At 39.3% G+C, this 18484-nt stretch overlaps 2 protein-coding genes across 7 annotated transcripts in view; both read right to left on the bottom strand.

The window, feature by feature from the left end:
* Positions 1-18484, bottom strand: part of PDE7A (phosphodiesterase 7A) — a 124307-nt gene that overhangs the window by 81361 nt on the left and 24462 nt on the right. The gene's annotated exons all lie outside the window — the stretch shown is intronic.
* Positions 15774-18333, bottom strand: LOC103552476 (pre-mRNA-splicing regulator WTAP-like). Its single transcript, XM_070631585.1, is given in 2 exon segments — positions 15774-17204; positions 17797-18333. Coding segments are annotated over 2 exon segments (1191 nt in total). The 5' UTR covers positions 18248-18333; the 3' UTR covers positions 15774-16464.

The raw sequence follows: 18484 nt of genomic DNA, 5'->3' as shown, positions 1-18484 counted from the left end.
ATCTGTATATTGCTTTAGGTAGTATGGACATTTTAACTATGTTTATTCTTCCAATCCATGTGCAAGGAATGTTTTTCCATCTCTTTATGTCATCGCCTATTTCTTTCAAGAAAGTCTTGTAGTTTTCATTGTATAGATCCTTCACTTCCTTGGTTAAGTTTATCCCAAGGTATTTTATTCTTTTCGTTGCGATTGTGAATGGGATAGAGTTCTTGAGTTCTTTTTCTGTTAGTTTATTGTTAGTGTATAGAAATGCTACTGATTTATGCACGTTAATTTTATACCCTGCTACTTTGCTGTAGTTGTTGATTATTTCTAATAGTTTTTCTGTGGATTCTTTGGGGTTTTCTATGTATAAGATCATGTCGTCTGCAAACAACGAGAGTTTTACTTCTTCGTTACCTATTTGGATTCCTTTTATTTCTTTTTCCTGCCGAATTGCTCTGGCCAGCACCTCCAGAACTATGTTGAATAGGAGTGGTGAAAGTGGGCACCCTTGTCTTGTTCCTGTCCTCAGAGGGATGGCTTTCAGCTTTTGTCCATTGAGTATGATGTTGGCTGTGGGTCTATCATATATGGCCTTTATTATGTTGAGGTACTTTCCTTCTATACCCATTTTACTGAGGGTTTTTATCATAAATGGGTGTTGGATCTTGTCGAATGCTTTCTCTGCATCTATTGAGATGATCATGTGGTTTTTGGTTTTCATTTTGTTGATGTAGTTTATCACGTTGATTGACTTGCGGATGTTGAACCATCCCTGTGTCCCTGGTATAAATCCCACTTGATCATGGTGTATAATCTTTTTGATGTATTGCTGTAATCGGTTTGCCAAAATTTTGTTGAGGATTTTTGCATCTATGTTCATCAGTGATATCGGCCTGTAGTTCTCCTTCTTTGTGTTGTCCTTGTCAGGTTTGGGGATCAGAGTGATGTTGGCTTCATAGAATGTGTTAGGGAGTTCTCCATCTTTCTCAATTTTCTGGAACAGTTTGAGGAGAATAGGTATTAAGTCTTCTTTGAATGTTTGGTAGAATTCTCCAGAGAAGCCGTCTGGTCCTGGACTCTTGTTTTTGGGGAGGTTTTTGATTACCGTTTCTATTTCCTTACTTGTGATTGGTCTATTCAGATTCTCCATTTCTTCCTGATTCAGTTTGGGGAGATTGTAGGAGTCTAGGAATTTGTCCATTTCTTCCAGGTTGTTCAATTTGTTGGCATATAGTTTTTCATAGTATTCTCTTATGATCTCTTGTATTTCATTGGTATCTGTTGTGATTTCTCCTCTGTCATTCCTGATTTTATTAATTTGCGATTTCTCTCTTCTTTTCTTGGTGAGTCTGGCTAGGGGTTTGTCAATTTTGTTAATTCTTTCGAAGAACCAACTCTTTGTTTCATTGATCCTTTCTATTGTCTTTTTTGTTTCAATATCGTTTATTTCTGCTCTTATTTTTATTATTTCCCTCCTTCTACTGACTCTGGGCCTTGTTTGTTCTTCTTTTTCTAGTTCTGTTAGGTGTCGTTTGAGGTTGCTTACGTGAGCTTTTTCTTGTTTAGTGAGGTGAGCCTGTATTGCGATGAATTTCCCTCTTAGGACTGCTTTTGCTGCATCCCAAATGATTTGGTATGTCGTGTTCTCATTTTCATTTGTCTCCAGATAATATTTGATTTCTTCTTTAATTTCTTCAATGATCCATTGTTTGTTGAGAAGCGTGTTGTTTAGTCTCCACATTTTTGCACCTTTCTCTGCTTTTTTCTTGTAGTTGATTTCTAGTTTAATAGCGTTATGATCAGAAAAGATGCTTGATATTATTTCAACTCTCTTGTATTTATTGATGTTTGCTTTGGTTCCCAAAATATGGTCAATCCTTGAGAATGTTCCATGTGCACTTGAGAAGAATGTGTAACCTGCTGTTTTTGGATGAAGTGTTCTATATATATCTATTAAGTCCATCTGGTCTAATTTTTCATTTAATTCTATTATTTCCTTGTTGATTTTCTGTCTGGATGTTCTGTCCATTGGTGTTAATGGTGTGTTGAGGTCCCCTACTATTATTGTATTGTTGTTGATGTCTTCTTTTAGTTCTATTAAGAGTTGCTTTACAAATTTTGGTGCTCCTGTGTTGGGTGCGTATATATTTATAAGTGTTATGTCTTCTTGGTGGAGAGTCCCTTTTATCATTATATACTGACCCTCTTTGTCTTTCTTTATCTGTTTTGCTTTGAAATCTACCTTGTCTGATATTAGTATAGCGACACCTGCTTTCTTTTGTTCATTATTAGCTTGGAGTATTGTTCTCCATCCCTTCACTCTGAGTCTGTGTTTGTCTTTGGGGCTGAGGTGTGTTTCCTGGAGGCAGCATATTGTTGGATCTTGTTCTTTGATCCATCCTGCCACTCTGTGTCTTTTGATTGGGGAGTTCAATCCGTTTACATTTAGAGTGATTATTGAGACGTGGGGGCCTACCACTACCATTTTGTGTCTTGTTTTCCGGTTTTCTTCAGTTTCCTTTGTTTCTCGTCCCATGGTTTAATCTGTTCTGATGTAGAGCTGCTACTCTCTGTTGTTGTCCTTCTACTTATCTCCTCTGCTCTTGGTTTTGTAGCCCCTTTCCTTTTTTGGATTTTTCAGGAATGAGGGTTTTCCTGAGGATTTCCTGAAGAGGAGGTTTTGTGGCAATGAACTCCCTTAATTTTTGTTTATCTGGGAAAGTTTTTATTTCTCCATCGTATTTGAAGGATATTTTCGCTGGGTAGAGAATTCTCGGCTGTAGGTTTTTGTCCTTCAGATTTTTGAATATATCATTCCACTCTCTTCTAGCCTGTAAAGTTTCTGCTGAGAAATCTGCTGATAGCCTGATGGGGGTTCCTTTGTAGGTTAGTTTCTTTTGCCTGGCTGTCCTTAATATTTTCTCCTTGTCGTTGACTTTTGCTAGCTTCACTACTATATGCCGTGGAGTTGGTCTTCTTGCATTGATAAAGTTTGGAGATCTATTGGCTTCTGTCACCTGAAGATCCATCTCCCTCACCAGATTTGGGAAGTTCTCAGCCATTATTTCTTTGAATAGGTTTTCTGCCCCTTTCTCCTTCTCTTCTCCCTCTGGTATACCTATAATCCTTACGTTGCATCTCCTAATTGTGTCTGATAATTCTCGGAGAGTTTCTTCATTTCTTTTAAGTCTTGCTTCTCTCTCCTCCTCTGCCTGCAACAATTCTATATTGCCATCTTCCAAATTGCTAATTCTTTCCTCCATATTATCGGCCCTACTGTTCAGAGCATCTAGATTTTTCTTAATCTCCTCTATTGTGTTCTTCGTTTCCAATATTTCTGTTTGGTTCTTCTTTATCGTATCAAACTCTTTTGTGACATAGCTCCTGAACTCGTTGAGTTGTCGGTCAGAATTCTCTCTTAACTCAGTGAGTATTTTAATGATGGCTGTTTTGAAGTCATCATCATTTAGGTTATATATCTCATTTTCTTTGGGATTGTTTTCTGTGTATTTGTTACTTTCTTTCTGTTCTGGAGATTTAATGTATTTTTTCATATTGCTTGATGATGTTGATTTGTGCCTCCGCATGGAGATAGAGTTTAGTTGCTCCTTTCACTTGTTTCAGCTGCTGCGGTGGGGGGAGCAGCTGTTTATACTTCACCAACCAGGAACCCTGTCCGTAGTTGCTAACTGGGCCTGGGCCCCTCTTCGTAGCCACAGTGGCCCTTTGGATTCCCTCCTCTGCCGTGGGGGCCGTCACGGGGGGCTTCAGGCTGCAGGTGCCTACTGTTGTTGCCCACCTAGATGCGCTCTCTCCTTGGGGTCTGCAACGGTGTTATGGGCTTTTCCAGCGGCCAGGGGTGGGATCACTTATATTTGTCGCTCCGTTGCTGTCGGCACCCACCAAATCTCACTTGTCCTCTATGGGTCGCAGGAGAGCTATTGGCATCTTCTACAATCTGTGGTTAGTACACCTAGCTATGCTGCTTTTGCCCTGGGGTCTTCCAGCCTTGTGGCTGGCGGCTGGGTGCCTTCTACTGGTGCTGTGCAGAGGCTTTCCCTAAGGCTTCTGTGAGCCTGTAGGGTTTCCCCCTAGGCTACTAAGCTGGGTCTCTGGAACTCTCTCCAGCCCCAGTCCTCTCCGAGATCTCCGGCAATCCCTAGCCTCACCGGGTGGGCAACGGCAGCTGGGGGTCGCCCCGCCCTCTGGGCTTCTCTCCGGGCCTCTGCCGGGAGCCCTGAATGCTCAGCGTGGCCCCTCTGCTACCGGCAGACAGAGAGTTTTGTCTGCTGCCTGGCGGAGCTCCGGCGCTTCCCCTCCGGGTCGCCGAACCGGCCTTTGAAAGTTCCCCCGCCCCGGTCCTCTCCGAGATCTCCGGCAATCCCTAGTCCCACGGGGCGGGCAACGGCAGCTGGGGGTCGCCCCGCCCTCTGGGCTTCTGTCCGGGCCTCTGCCGGGAGCCCTGAATGCTGGGCGTGGCCCCTCTGCTAATGGCAGACAGAGAGTTTTGTCTGCTGCCTGGCGGAGCTCCGGCGCTTCCCCTCCGGGTCGCCGAACCGGCCTTTGAAAGTTCCCCCGCCCCGGTCCTCTTCGAGATCTCTGGCAATCCCTAGCCCCACGGGGCGGGCAACGGCAGCTGGGGGTCGCCCCGCCCTCTGGGCTTCGGGCCTCTGCCGGGAGCCCTGAAGGCTGGGCGTGGCCCCTCTGCTAATGGCAGACAGAGAGTTTTGTCTGCTGCCTGGCGGAGCTCCGGCGCTTCCCCTCCAGGTCGCTGAACCGGCCTTTGAAAGTTCTCCCGCCCCGGTCCTCTCCGAGATCTCCGGCAATCCCTAGTCCCACGGGGCGGGCAACGGCAGCTGGGAGACCTCCGTGCCCTCCGTGTCTCTCTCTGGGACCCTCCGGGCGCCCCGAGCACCAGGCTGGGTCTCCCCGCCAATGGCGGGGAGAGACTCTCCCCGCGGGCTCAGGTGTGCAGCTCCAAAGTTTCCCTCTGCGTTTAGGAGTAATTGCGGGGGGTTTAGGTAGGGTTCTGGTCACCTGTTTCCACCGTCGCTCCTCTGTTGTGTTCTCGCTCCTGCCCTAGATGTGTGTGGATCCTCTGGGGGCGTCCGTTGGAAGAAAGCCGCTTGCGGGTACTAGGCTGCCCGTCGGGGTCGGAGAGTTTTCACCTATTTCCACATCCTCCCGGAGGAAAGTCCGTCCGCCTTCCGATGTATAGTCGCGTGGGTGTCTCAGACGTCCTGAGATGCTGTCTGGATATCCTTTGTCAAGCGATAAGTGTCCAAATAATTGTAGACTCGAAGGGCGAGAGACAAAGAGGACTACTCACGGCGCCATCTTGGATCCCGCCTACCACCTATCTTTGTCTTTTTTATTATTGAGTTACATGGGGCTCCTTGTATATTCTAGATATGTCCCTTATTAGATACATGATTTGCAATTATTTTCTCCCCTTATATGGGTCATCTTCTCACTTTCTTGATAGTGTCTTTTGAAGCACGAAAGTTTTTAATTTTGATGAAGTCCAATGTATCTATTTTTTTTCTGTTGCCCATATTTTTGATGTCATATGAAAGAATCCTTTGCCAAATCCAAGGTCATAAAGATTTACCCTTTTTCTTCTTCTAAGAGTTTTACAGTTTCAGGTCCTACAATTAGGTCTTTGATCCATTTTAAGTTATAAGCATCGACTTCACCCTTTTGCATGTGGCTACCCAGTTGTTCTAGCACAATTTATTGAAAAGGCTCTTCTTTCCCCATCGAATGGTCTTGACACTCTTTTCAAAAATCAGTTGACCAGAGACACATGGGTTTATTTCTCGACTCTTGATTCTATTCCATTGATCTGTATGTCTATAAGATAAACACTATAAGCATAAGTGCTGGTATCATACTGTCTTGATTACTGTTGCTTTGTAGCAAGTTTTGAAATCAGGAAGTAGAAGTCCTCCTATTTTCTTCTCTTTTAAGATGATTTTTTGCTATTCAGGGTCCTTTGCAACTCCATATAAATGTTCAAATCAGCTTGTCAATGTCTACAGAGAAGTAAGCTGAGATTCTAAAAGGCACTGCTGAATATGTAGATCAATTTGAGGAGCACTGCCATCTTATCAATATTAGGTCTTTCAATCCATGAATATAGCATATTTTTCCCTTTATTTGGATCCCTTTCAACGTTTTGTAGTTTTCAGAGAATAGATTTTGCACTTCTTTTGTTAAATTTATTCCTAAGTATTTTATTATTTTTAATATTATTGTAAACGGAATAATTTTCAGGTTGTTCATTTCAAGTATATAGAAACATAATTGATTTTTGTAGATTGGTCTTGTCTCTTGCAACTTTGCCAAACCCATTTATTAGTTCTAACAATTCTTTAGTAGATCCCTTAGTATTTTGTATATAGGCCATGTCATCTATGAATAGAGGTTTACTTCTTCCTTTCTGCTCTAGATGCCTTTTCTTTCTCTTGCCTAATCGATGTGGCTAGAACCTCTAGTACAATGTTGGAATAGAAGTAGCATGGACATCCCTATCTTGTTCCAGACCTCACAAGGAAAGCATCCAGTCTTTCACCATCAAGTATGATGTTAGCTGTCAGTTTTTCATAGATACCCTTTATTGTGTTGAGGATCTATTCCTAGTTTTCTGGGTGCTTTTGTAATAAAGGGGTGTTGGATTGTGTCAAATGCCTTTTTTTTTTTTCCACATCTACCAATATGGTCATGTGGCTTTTGTTTAATATTCTATTGACATGGTATATTACATTGATTGATTTAGGGATGTTAAGCCAACCTTGCATTCCTGAGATAATCCCACTTGGTCATGGTATATAATTCTTTTTATATGTTGCTGGATTTGGTTTGTTAGTATTTCATTAAGCATTAAGAAATACTAACATATCTGTGTCCATATTCATGAGAGATATCGGTCTGTAGAAAACTCGTGATGTCTTTGTGAGGTTTTGGTATCAAGGTAATACTGGCCTCACAGAATAAGTTGAGAAGAATACTGTTAACATTTGCAATTTTTTGGATGAATGACAAATTTTACCACACAACAAAAAATAAATATTGAAGCTGATAATACAATGGGAAGTGCCTTCCACAACCCCTGTGCAGTGGACACCGTTGGTTGTATAATCAATATCTACCCCTCCTTCTCTCCTTCCTAAAATAAGCAAAATTTTGTTCAGTGCCTAGGCAGCCATGTGCTTTAGGGGAATGTGGCTACAGCCTCAGAGCTGAAGTGTGGGCCCTGACTGGTCCAAACCAATCATAATGGTTTCATCTCTCTTGCCAGAAAACTGGTTTAGAAATGGTCACATGAAACAATCAGGTGTGATGGGGAAGTCTGCTGGGGAAACCTCGTGGAATGGGTTTCTTTGCACTTAAAAAATACAAGGGGGGAGAGACAGACCCTCTCTTCATGTTGTCACTTCTGGATACATGGAAATATTAAAGCCACTTTGTAACTGTGATGGAAGCTGGAATGAGGACAACTCCAACATACTGAAGATAGCGAAAGAGAAGAAAAGACTGTGGGTCAGTGATGATGATACTGAGCTGCTGAATTAATCAAATCTGAAGCCACTCAATCTTGAGTCTTCCAGGCAAGTCTTTTGCTTGAGGAAACTGGAATAAGTTTTTTCTTACCTGCAACTAAAAACATTCTAGCTGTATAACCAGTGGTATGCTGGAGCCTGCTCACACTGGCTCAAGACAGCCAATTTTGTACAATTCTTCCCAACAACTTATTCAGTGACATTGCATCAATAACTTCAAATCAACAATGGGAAAGTAAGTACACTACAGAAACTGGCAAACACCACAAATCAGGGCTATTTTTCCTTCAGAGATCCAGTTGCTATAAGCATTTACCAGCACACCACTGGATACAACTCTATTTCAAATTTTTCTGTTCATCAAACAAACCTTTGTATTCTCAAAATAAAGTTATAAATTAGTAATGTAAAAATTTGACCAATAATGTACTGCATATATTTGGGTTTCTAATAAGACTTTTTCTTAGAAAAAGTCCCCAGTATCTGAAATACTGCTATAAAGTATTTCATAATATGAAAAATTACTGACAATATATTGTAAACTAAAAAAATGATTATAAAACATTATGTACAGTACGAGACAGAAAGCAAGAGAGAATATATTTAGATGGATAGATATTAGGATTGTTGAGCTGGACACCAATATGCTCACATTGTTATCTCTGGGTGGTAGGGTTACAGATGATTCTTATATTTTTGCCTGATAATTTTTCCCTTAAATTTTCCATCAAGAGAATGTATTACCTTAGTAATAAATAAAAATACAATTCATGCTTTTAAAAGGAAGAAATTTAATATTTTTTTCATGAGCACAATTAGACACTATTTTTTCTTCCATTTGTGCCTACAAAGAGCCTATACAATCCTTTGCAGGTAGGAAGGTAGCTCCGGTTTTTAAATTGGGTGAGTCTGTGCTAGTATCTATAGTACAAAGTTATAACCCTGTACTCCACCTCAAGAAGATGTAGTAGGCATGAACTGAATTATAATATGCATTATAAGAAGAGTGCTGAATTCGTCCCACATAATCACTTTGAAAACAAAATCTGAGCCAAGAGCTCTCCTATTTTGAAAAGTGCATGTGATCTGCTTTACGAAACTGCATTAACTCTATTCCTAAAGATAGTGAAGTATCGGAGCATGGACCATGAATCAGAAGATTTGGCTTCTGGGTCTAGATGTAAACTTCATTAGCCACATGACCTCCGGCAAGCAGCAATCTCACTGAACCTAACCTTCTCAATTTTTAAACAGGGCTAATACCCACCCATTTCTCTTCACAGGATGAGATAAAGTAGATGAAAGAACTATCAAGTGAAAGATGGTATTATACATCACCAATTCATTACATACACATCTGAAGTCTTGTAACAATTGTACTTTGTTCCACTTTGGTACAAAAGACAGCCTTATGACCAGCAATGTATGATGCCAGTTTCCCTGGTAACAAGTTAACTTCCTCACTGCTTTAAAGATCTTTGTATTAAAAAAAAAAATCTCTTTTCTCTGCTGCTTTACCCTTTTTAACTTGCTTGGAAAAATACAAGGATGATATCAGCAGAATACTATTAGGACAACATGACACTGGATGGGGAGAGAAAGTTATAGATTATTTTCAGTAAGGAATATTGTTGCAAAAGTCCTATACAAAATAGCAGCAAGTAGAATTATTAAAAGAATGTCTTAACCAAGTAAGAATCATCCTAGGTCTACGTAAGTTAATATTAGAATCTTTACTAAGATAATTTACCAAATTATTAGATCAAAGGTGAAAAACTTTAAAGCATCTCAACAGATGCCCAAAAACGCATTGGAACAAAATAAACAACCATTCCAAAATAAATATTCCTAATGGGGTGAAGATAAAAAGGCAAATTTATTATTTGCAAATGATTACAAAATAAACAAGAAAAACTATTAGAAACAATAAGAAAATTCAGTATGGAGCTGACTACAAAATTAACATACAAAATCAACCGTTTGCCTACATACAATCAGGTAGAAAACAATGAGAGAAAGGATTCCATTTATAATTGCAACCAAATAAACGTAAAGCTGGGTATTAACAACAAAAATGATAAATGGCTTCATGAAGAAAATTTTGATCCCTACTGAGGGATCTCAAAGAAGACTGGAATGGAAGATTCAATATTAGGATGAGAGCAGCTTTATCAGTGAGGCTCCCAGCAGGAAACTGATGGTACACTCAAAGGAGAAACTTAGGAGAAATTCATGAAAAAGCTGTCTACTAACGTCTGGGCAGGGTGAAGCTCCCAGGGGTTAGCAATAGCAGGAAGCCGTTACCATAAGACCCCAGTGAGCACTCTCACTATGGAAGAAGAACCACTTGGCACAAGGTGTGGCCTTAAGGTAGATACACACAGTCCTATAGGGTGAGGGGCTGGAAAATATACCCTAACCTCTCTTTCCTCCCACCCTCCATGTCCTACTAGACCTCCCATTGGCCAAATCCAACAAGAAACCAGAGGGCGAGAGCCCCGATGATGCATTCCACAGAGGTCAGCCTCTTGAGGCATAGAGCAAGTTGGACAGAGAGGAGAATACATCTGAAGGGGCAAAAAGAATATCCAGCACAGCAGCCAGTCTCTTTCGACTGTTTTATTCTATGCCAGGCACTGCTCCAACCACTTTGTTTGAATTAATTCTAATAATGCCTATTTGTTTAAACTACAATTTCAAACAATTCCAGTAAAAAGGCCAATGAGATATTTTATAGGGAGTGAGAAGGAAGAGGGGAGTTTTTGACTAATGATAAGTTCTTCTGGAATAATATATATGCAAGATCAGGTAGAGAAAAAAGAGAGGAGAAGAGTTCTATTAAATATTAAAATATTATTAAGCTACAAAAATTTAAAGTTTAATTCTGGCACATGAATAGACTGATGAAACAACAGAGTCCAGAAATAGACCAAATAGATGTAAGAATTTCACATATGGTAGAGGTGGCATTTCAAATAAATGCAGAAAGGATTTTTTTTTAAAGGTTGGCACCTCAACTAACATTTGTTGCCAATGTTCTTTTTTTTTCCTTTTCCTTCTTCTCCCCAAAGCCCCCCAGTACACAGTTGTATATTCTAGTTGCAGGTCCTTCTGGCTCTGCCATGTGGGACACCACCTCAGCACGGCTTGATGAGCAGTGCTAGGTCTGCGCCCAGGATCCGAACCAGTGAAACCCTGGGCTGCCGAAGTGCAGCACACAGACTTAACCACTCAGCCATGGGGCTGGCCCCAGGATATATTATTTAATAAACGATTTAGGGGAAGTGAGATAGTAAGTAAAGAAAAAAGCTGGATCTCTGCCTTATTCCTTACACCACAATAAATTCCAGATGGAGCAAAGATCAAAACATGATGAACAAACTGTAGAAATAAAATTACCAAAAGAATAATGTAAAAGACTAGAAGAATACAAGAAAGAATGTATTTATTATCCTGAACATAGGAGATAATATTCTAAGTATGACACAGAACCAGAAGCCTTAAAAGGGAAAAAGTGATACATTTCACTAAATAAAATATAAAACTACTACACACAAAAAATTACCATAAAAGTCAAAAGAGATTATATAAAACATTAGCAATATTGTTATAAGACCATCTTTTCTAATATTGAAATATTACTCTTGTAATACAATAAGATATTTTATGTATTTTTACAAATATAAATGCCATTAAAATAAAAATATGCATAGTATTACTTACAATTACAGAGAAGCAAAACAAACCTAATGAGACAGTTTTTATTTTAACCTATCACATTAGCAAGGATTAAAAAGATCGATAATACCTCAGCAACGTGCGGGTGCGGAGATGATATAAGAAAGAAACAACAGGTATCCTGTGTTATTCAAACCTTCTCTATCCAACTCAGGAACCAGACAGGCTAAATTTTCAAATGAACCCCTCAGTATCCAGACTGTCCCTACTCTGGCCATCCAAATCTCAAGAACTAAACAGATTTGGATAAAACCACATCTCTCACTATTCAAACTCACTGTACAAACTCTCACTGTGCTAATTCAAGAAAACATCTGGACAACAAGGAATACACTGTGAAAGTGTATAGAGAGTTCTGTAGTGAGAATGTAAATTGATGTAACCCTTTTAGAGACGTCAAAATGGTAAATGCACATAGCTTTTAACCCAAGTTCTTTCCTTCTAGAAACGTATACCATGGAAATACTCATATGAGAATGTAAAGATAAATGCACAGGATATTCACTGCAGCACTGTTTACGAGAGCCACAAAAAAACAGCCTAAATATCTTGACTGGCAGGGATCTGACTAAATTACAGTACATCCATACAATGGAATTCATGAGTTCCTAGTTTTCCAAAAATGACTGATACTGGGAAAAGAGCACTTAGTGAATTCTCTTAAACTAAGGGCCAAAATGGTATTGTAAACACTGGATAATTGACTTTCAAGATTTTGACTTAAAAAATAAAAATATAAAAACAGGCTTAAGTTATCTTCATTTTAACAAGATTTAAGTTATAACTTCAACTATATACAAATTCTTAGAATAAAAAAAGAATCAACTGTGGACTTTATTTTTTAGTGTAATCTTTTCAACAAAATTGTATGATAAATCAATATAACACGTCCTTCATGTTCTTCTCTTTGGGGACAATCAATCACAACGATCTTCTTTTCAAAAATATTGAATGGATTCATCCATTTTCCTAAGTGCCTCTCATTAATCATTTGCATCAAAAGTCACTGTAATCAAATCAGGCTCCCTTAAAAGCATCTAGTATGTCATCATCCTTGATAATTTTCTCTTCTTCAACTGTCAGTCTGTCAAGAGCTTTCAGTTCTTTACCCATGAACTTCATAAAAACCTGCATGCTTTGCGAGATGCAATTTTCGTTTGCAACTGATTTTGTTGTATTTGACCAATAAAAATGCTAACAAAGGATCAGTAGCAATATTTGAGTGGGAACTAATTTTAAAAATGGTGTTTTATGACTAAAACTTTTTTCTTCCAATGACCGCTCTAGTAACACAGATACTAAGCAATCATTAAAAGAGAAAGATATATCTACTATACTGATTCGAAGACAATTAAGATGTATGTACTTACAGAACAATATGTATAACACGATTCTATTTGCTTAAAAAAGATTTTCATATGTATACATATAATATATATCAAGAGATTGATATGTGAACAAATTTTCAGGAAAAGCACTCAAACTATAAACATTGCTCGTCTCTGGGGAATTGGTAAGGAGCTGTTTCCTTTAACTGTATTTTATATCCTTCTGAATTATTTAACTTTACCACAAGCAGGTATTACTCTTACGAAGATGATGATGTAACTAAGTTTTAAATTAAGCACATAATAACGATAGATAATCCATTACTCCAGCTTCCAGGAATTTAGACTGAGCCCTAACTTACAGAAGTCATTAAATTTAGAAATCTCAAACGCTAACTAATTAAAAACCTTTTCAAAGACATTCTCATGCAACACTCAATTACCCTAATAATTTTTTTCCAAATGTAATTACTTTAGACAAAACTTTTATGCCATTATCCTTTAGAGATAAATAAGAACACTAGGTTTTAATGTAATGAAGTAAATTATTTAATGTAATAATGAATCAAAAAATTCACTGATTATGTTTCAGATTCCACATTGCAACTAACCTTCACAAAACTACCACTTCTTGAGTTTTGGGATCATATCAAAGAAAAATATCCACAATTGCATGGAAAAACTACTAGATTACACCTCCCTTTTCTAACTACATCTGAGCGGGGCCAGATTTTCTTCATACACTTCAGCTAAAGCAACATATTGCAACAAGTTCAATGTAGAGGCCTACATGAGAACCCAGCTGTCTTCTATTAAGCCAGACACTAATGAGATTTGAAAAGTGTAAATCAATGCCACTCTCCTAACTTTTTTGCTTTGGAAAATAAACCTTTTTTTCATTAAAAAAAAAAGTTATGTTAACATATAATTGGCATTATTGTTATTTTGAAATGAATAGTATTTGAACTTTTTCTGTTTTATTTTCTAATATAAAAAATATCAGGGGCTGGCCCCGTGGCCGAGTGGTTAAGTTCGCGCGCTCCGCTGCAGGCGGCCCAGTGTTTCGTTAGTTCGAATCCTGGGCGCGGACATGGCACTGCTCATCAGACCACGCTGAGGCAGTATCCCACATGCCACAACTAGAAGAACCTACAACGAAGAATACACAACTATGTACTGGGGGGCTTTGGGGAGAAAAAGGAAAAAATAAAATCTTTAAAAAAAAAAAAAATCAATACATAAAACTTACATAAACAAAAGCTTTTTGGAGTCTTCAGTTACTTTTCAGAGTGGAAAGGAGTCCTGAAAGCAAAAATTTTGAGATCCTATAGACCAAAAGGCAAACAGCTGTGAACAATGCTTATAACTAGGATGAATAAACTATAACATGGTGGGGATGAGGGGAAATGAAATGTTACAGATATGAAATTTGTTTTTAGATAAAATTCAATGCCTTTTTAAAAAGGTAAGAAATGAGAAAACATGCATTTAAAGTTTTTGTATTAACCTACATGTTTACATTTCCCGTGTCTTCATTTCTTCCTGTGTATTTGAGTTACCACCTGGTGTCATCTCCTGACAACCTTAAGAACTAGTTTTAGTATTTCTTGTAAGACAGGTGGGCTTGCTACAAATTCTCTCAGTCTTTACATAAGAAGGTACTTATTTCACCTTCATTTTTGGGTATTTTTGCTAAATATAGAGTTATTCATAGACAGTTTTCTCTTTCAGCACTTTGGATATGTCATCCCACTGCCTTCTGGCCTCCACTGTTTCTGATGAGAAGGCAGCCATTAATCACACTGATGCTTCCCTGTATGTAAAGTTATTTTTCTCCTGCTGCTTTGAAGATTTTCTCTGTCTTTCAACAGATTGCTCATGCTGTGCCTAGGCATGGGTCTCTTTGTATTTATCTCACTGAGTTCACTGAGCTTCTCGATGTGTAGTTTAAAGTTCTTCACCAAATTTAGAAAGTTTTCCCAAAAGCTATTAACTGCATCTTTCTTTTGGGACTCCCATCACACATATATTGTATGCATCATGTTTTCCACAGATCCCTGAAGCTCTCTCCATTTTTCTTCAATCATTTTTCTCTGTTTTTCAGACTGAACCATATCTATTGGCTTGTCTTTAAAGCCACTGATTCTTTTCATTGGCATCTCAAAACTGCTATTGAACCCCTCTAGTGAATTATTCATTTCAGGTACTATATTCCTCAAGTCTAGAATTTCCACTTGATTTTTTTTAACTTTTTACTTTGGAATAAAGGTACATTCATTTACAGAAAAGTTGCAAAGATAGTACAGAGTTCCTGTATATGCTTCACCCAGTTTCTCCTAATGTTAATATCTTACATAGTCATGGTACACTTGTCAAATGTAAGAAATTAACATTGGAACAAAACTATAAAATATAGACTTTATTCAGATTTCACCACTTTCCCACTAATGTCCTTTTTCTGTTTCAGGATCCAGTGCAGGATATCACACTGCATTTAGTCATCATGTGCCCTCGGTCTCCTCTGATCTATAGTAATTTCTCAGTTTTTGCTGTTCTTGTAGAAGGATCCCGAGTTGCACTTTGTCTGTTGTTTTCTCATGATCATACAGGTTAAAAGTGTCAGGAAAGAACACAACAGAGGAGAAGTACCCACTTAGGACACTGTCTCAAAGGGTGGTTCTTTTTTTCTTTTTTTTTTCTGTTTGTTCTCATTTTTAATAATTTCTATACCTTTACTGAGAATATCCATTTATTGATTTATTGTTGTTATACTTTCCTTTAATTATTTAAACATGGTTCCCTTTAGTTCTTTTAACCTATTTATTATAGTTGATTTGATGTCTTTACTAAATCGAACATTTGGGGACATTCATATAATTTTTTTGGACTGCTTTTCTTCCCGAACACGAGTCACACTTTCCTGTTTCCTTACATGGCTCGTAATTTTCTTGTTGTTAAACCAAGGGATTTTAGACAATACATTGTAGCAACTCTAGATTCTGATTCTTTTCCTCCTTAAGGCGTTGTTGCTGTTTTGTTGACTTCTTTTGTTTTTGTTTAGTATCACGCCTGGACCGAATATGTGAAATCTGTCTCCCCGTGGTATGCAATCACTGATATCTTTGATCAGTTCTGTTTTTTAAAAATATATTCTTGTTTTTATTTTTATTTTTATTTTTATTTTTTTACAATAAAAATCTTTATTTAGGTTTGGTCAGTACAGGTAAGATATACTGGAGTCACAGAGCAATAGGCATTAACAGGATACAACAGTTCATAAAAACTGAGTAACTATGCACACAAATTTCTTAAACATTCAGTCACCTAAAGAGAAAATGCACAGATGTATGGTGGAAAAAACTGTATCTAACACTGAAACTACTAGAGGACTCCATCAACAAGTCCAACTTTTAGTGATAAAACTACTGTACTGGGCAAACTTGGCAGTCATACACCCACATCTACTCTAACAAGTCTGAATGGTGCGCGAGTCTAAGAGAACAGCACGAGTAGGATGCCCGTACACAGCACAGGCTCTAGGAGAGACACAGATTTATACAGACATCATCGTGTTATACTTTAAGGAAGGATTTCCATTTACAACTTCACATTAACTCATATAAAAATAACTTGACCCTACACAAAATGTCCTTTTAGCAACATTCAAAGTAATTAACTATTACAATTTCCAAAGTGGCAGAGGTATTGAAGCAAGGAAAAAAAAAAAAACAGAAAAAACACACACACCCACAAAAAAGGCAAATTGTGACAAAAGTATGCGTTAATTTTCTGGACAGTATCCTCTCCCAAATTAAATGACACTGTATAAAAATTTGCTGGAAAAAATATTACAAAACTGAACCCTGTACATTTACACTTGAGTCCAAGCCATTCTGCACGTGGCGGGAACCCGCAGTTCGGTTACCTTTCCCACTCACCGGCTTCTCCTCGTGAGGGTCGTGGTTGGAGTCTGTGTCATTGGAGTGCTGTGTGAGAGAGTTTTCACTGCCTGTGGGAGAGTCTACACTTTCATAACCCGCACTGAGTTGGTTTACGTAACTACTACCTCCTCTGCCAGTTCTCTCCTCCGAGGTGTTGGAGGCCTTATTACCATTCCCTGGAGAAGAAGGAAAGTCATCTTCGGTTGTGTCCCCCTCCCTGTGAAATCCAGACCCAGACGTCCTCTGCCGGGAGGAACTGCCATTACTTGGTCCATTGGCCAGACGACTGCAGTCTTTACCCGCGGCCTCTGCCTGTCCTACGGGCTCAGAAGATGTAGTCCTGCTGGTACTTGGGGCTGGGGCTTGAGACTACTGCTGTTGGTACTGAGCCAACTGCTGGCGTGTCTCCCTCAGTTGCTGCTGAAGAACTAGAATGGTACTCTGCATACCCTCTACTTCTTCGTCAAGCTGGATGATGAAGTCATTCAGTTCATCCTGACTGCTTTTAAGCTCCTCACTATATTTCTTCTGTAAAGCCAACTCTGCTTCAAGTTGTGCAATACGGCCCTGGGACAGTTGCCTTCCAAGCTCTTGATTCTCCTGGATAAGCATTCGACACTTCGCCATTAACTTTTTGCCTGTTTGGCAAATAAACCCTTTAAATGCAAAATTCACCTCATTGGAGTTTTGACCCAGAAGTTCAACAACAAGCACGAAGTCCACAGTCTTATTGGCAAAACTGCTATACAGTGTCTCTAAGTCACTATGCTCAAGGGTAAGAGCGATGCATATTCCATGTTTACATTTTACTGGAATTTTACATGTTCAACTCATGATTTTAAATCTCTAGGTTTTCATTCCTCCAAACTGTCTGAAGACACAGTGTGCCACAGACTTAAGACTTGTGTTTCTCCCTCTATTTTCTTCAAACAGAAACATTTCTCAAGTGTCTACATGTTCTAGAAGGGGAATTTTTCGGAGGTGGCCACTTCTTCGGAATAGTCCGACGCCACCAGGCCTCTGAAGCAAGGGGAGGGGGAAGAGAAAAAAGCTGAAACACAAGGTTCATCTGGTAAGTTTTACATTAACCATTACAAGCTGGATAGTAAAAGAATGTGGCTTTTTTGGCTCAAAAAGTCTGAGTCTTGGTGTGGAAACGAGTACTTGGCTGTCCCACCACAGCTTTCCCGTAGTGGGACTGTCAGGGAAGTCTTGACTGGGGAGTATGATTTGTTTACCTATCAGGCGTAAACTTCCAGGCACTCAGTTCATTTTGGGCTTGTTCCAGTTTGTCTTTAGTCTCTTCCAGTTCACCTTTCATTTTTAGGAAAAACAAGTTGATCGCTGGGTCTACCATTGTTGATCTCAGTTGGGCAATGCTAGGCTGCTGGACTTGCATGAGGTACTGAATCTGAGTAGTACACTCTTGCATCTCTTGTTCCTTGGTTGCTAGTCGCATTACAAGGATGTTTTCCCTGCGTGCAGACTCTTGCTGTTGTTGCTTTAGTTTTTCTTCAGACTCCCTTAAGCCAGTTACATCATTAGAGTTAAGATCTGTGTACTTGCCCTCCAAAGCTTGCACATATGCTTCATACTGTTTCCATCTTAGAATTAACTCATCTCGTGCCATAACTTTGAAGTCTGTTTCACTCAGTCGAACCTTTTTGGGAAGAGGCTCCTCGTTGGTCATCTTGAATCCGCCGAGTCGCCCCCCAGATGCGGCCGCGCCGCCGGGCCCCGCCGCGGGGAGGAAAGGCCTCTTGTTTTTATTTTTAAAGCTGGCTTGCTAGGGTTGCCCCTTTGCATAACTTAGTGGTCAACTTGTGATTAGAAAGAGGATATGCTCAAACACCTCGAAACAGTAAGGGCTCCCACCTCTGCCAATGGATCTGTGTAGAAGGAGGGGAGCTCACTCGAAGTTCGGTCT

This window comes from Equus przewalskii, chromosome 8 (assembly GCF_037783145.1).
Source record: "Equus przewalskii isolate Varuska chromosome 8, EquPr2, whole genome shotgun sequence".
Lineage (NCBI taxonomy): Eukaryota > Metazoa > Chordata > Mammalia > Perissodactyla > Equidae > Equus > Equus przewalskii.
Note: the sequence above shows the minus strand (reverse complement) of the source record. Positions and strands in the feature narration are given on the sequence as shown.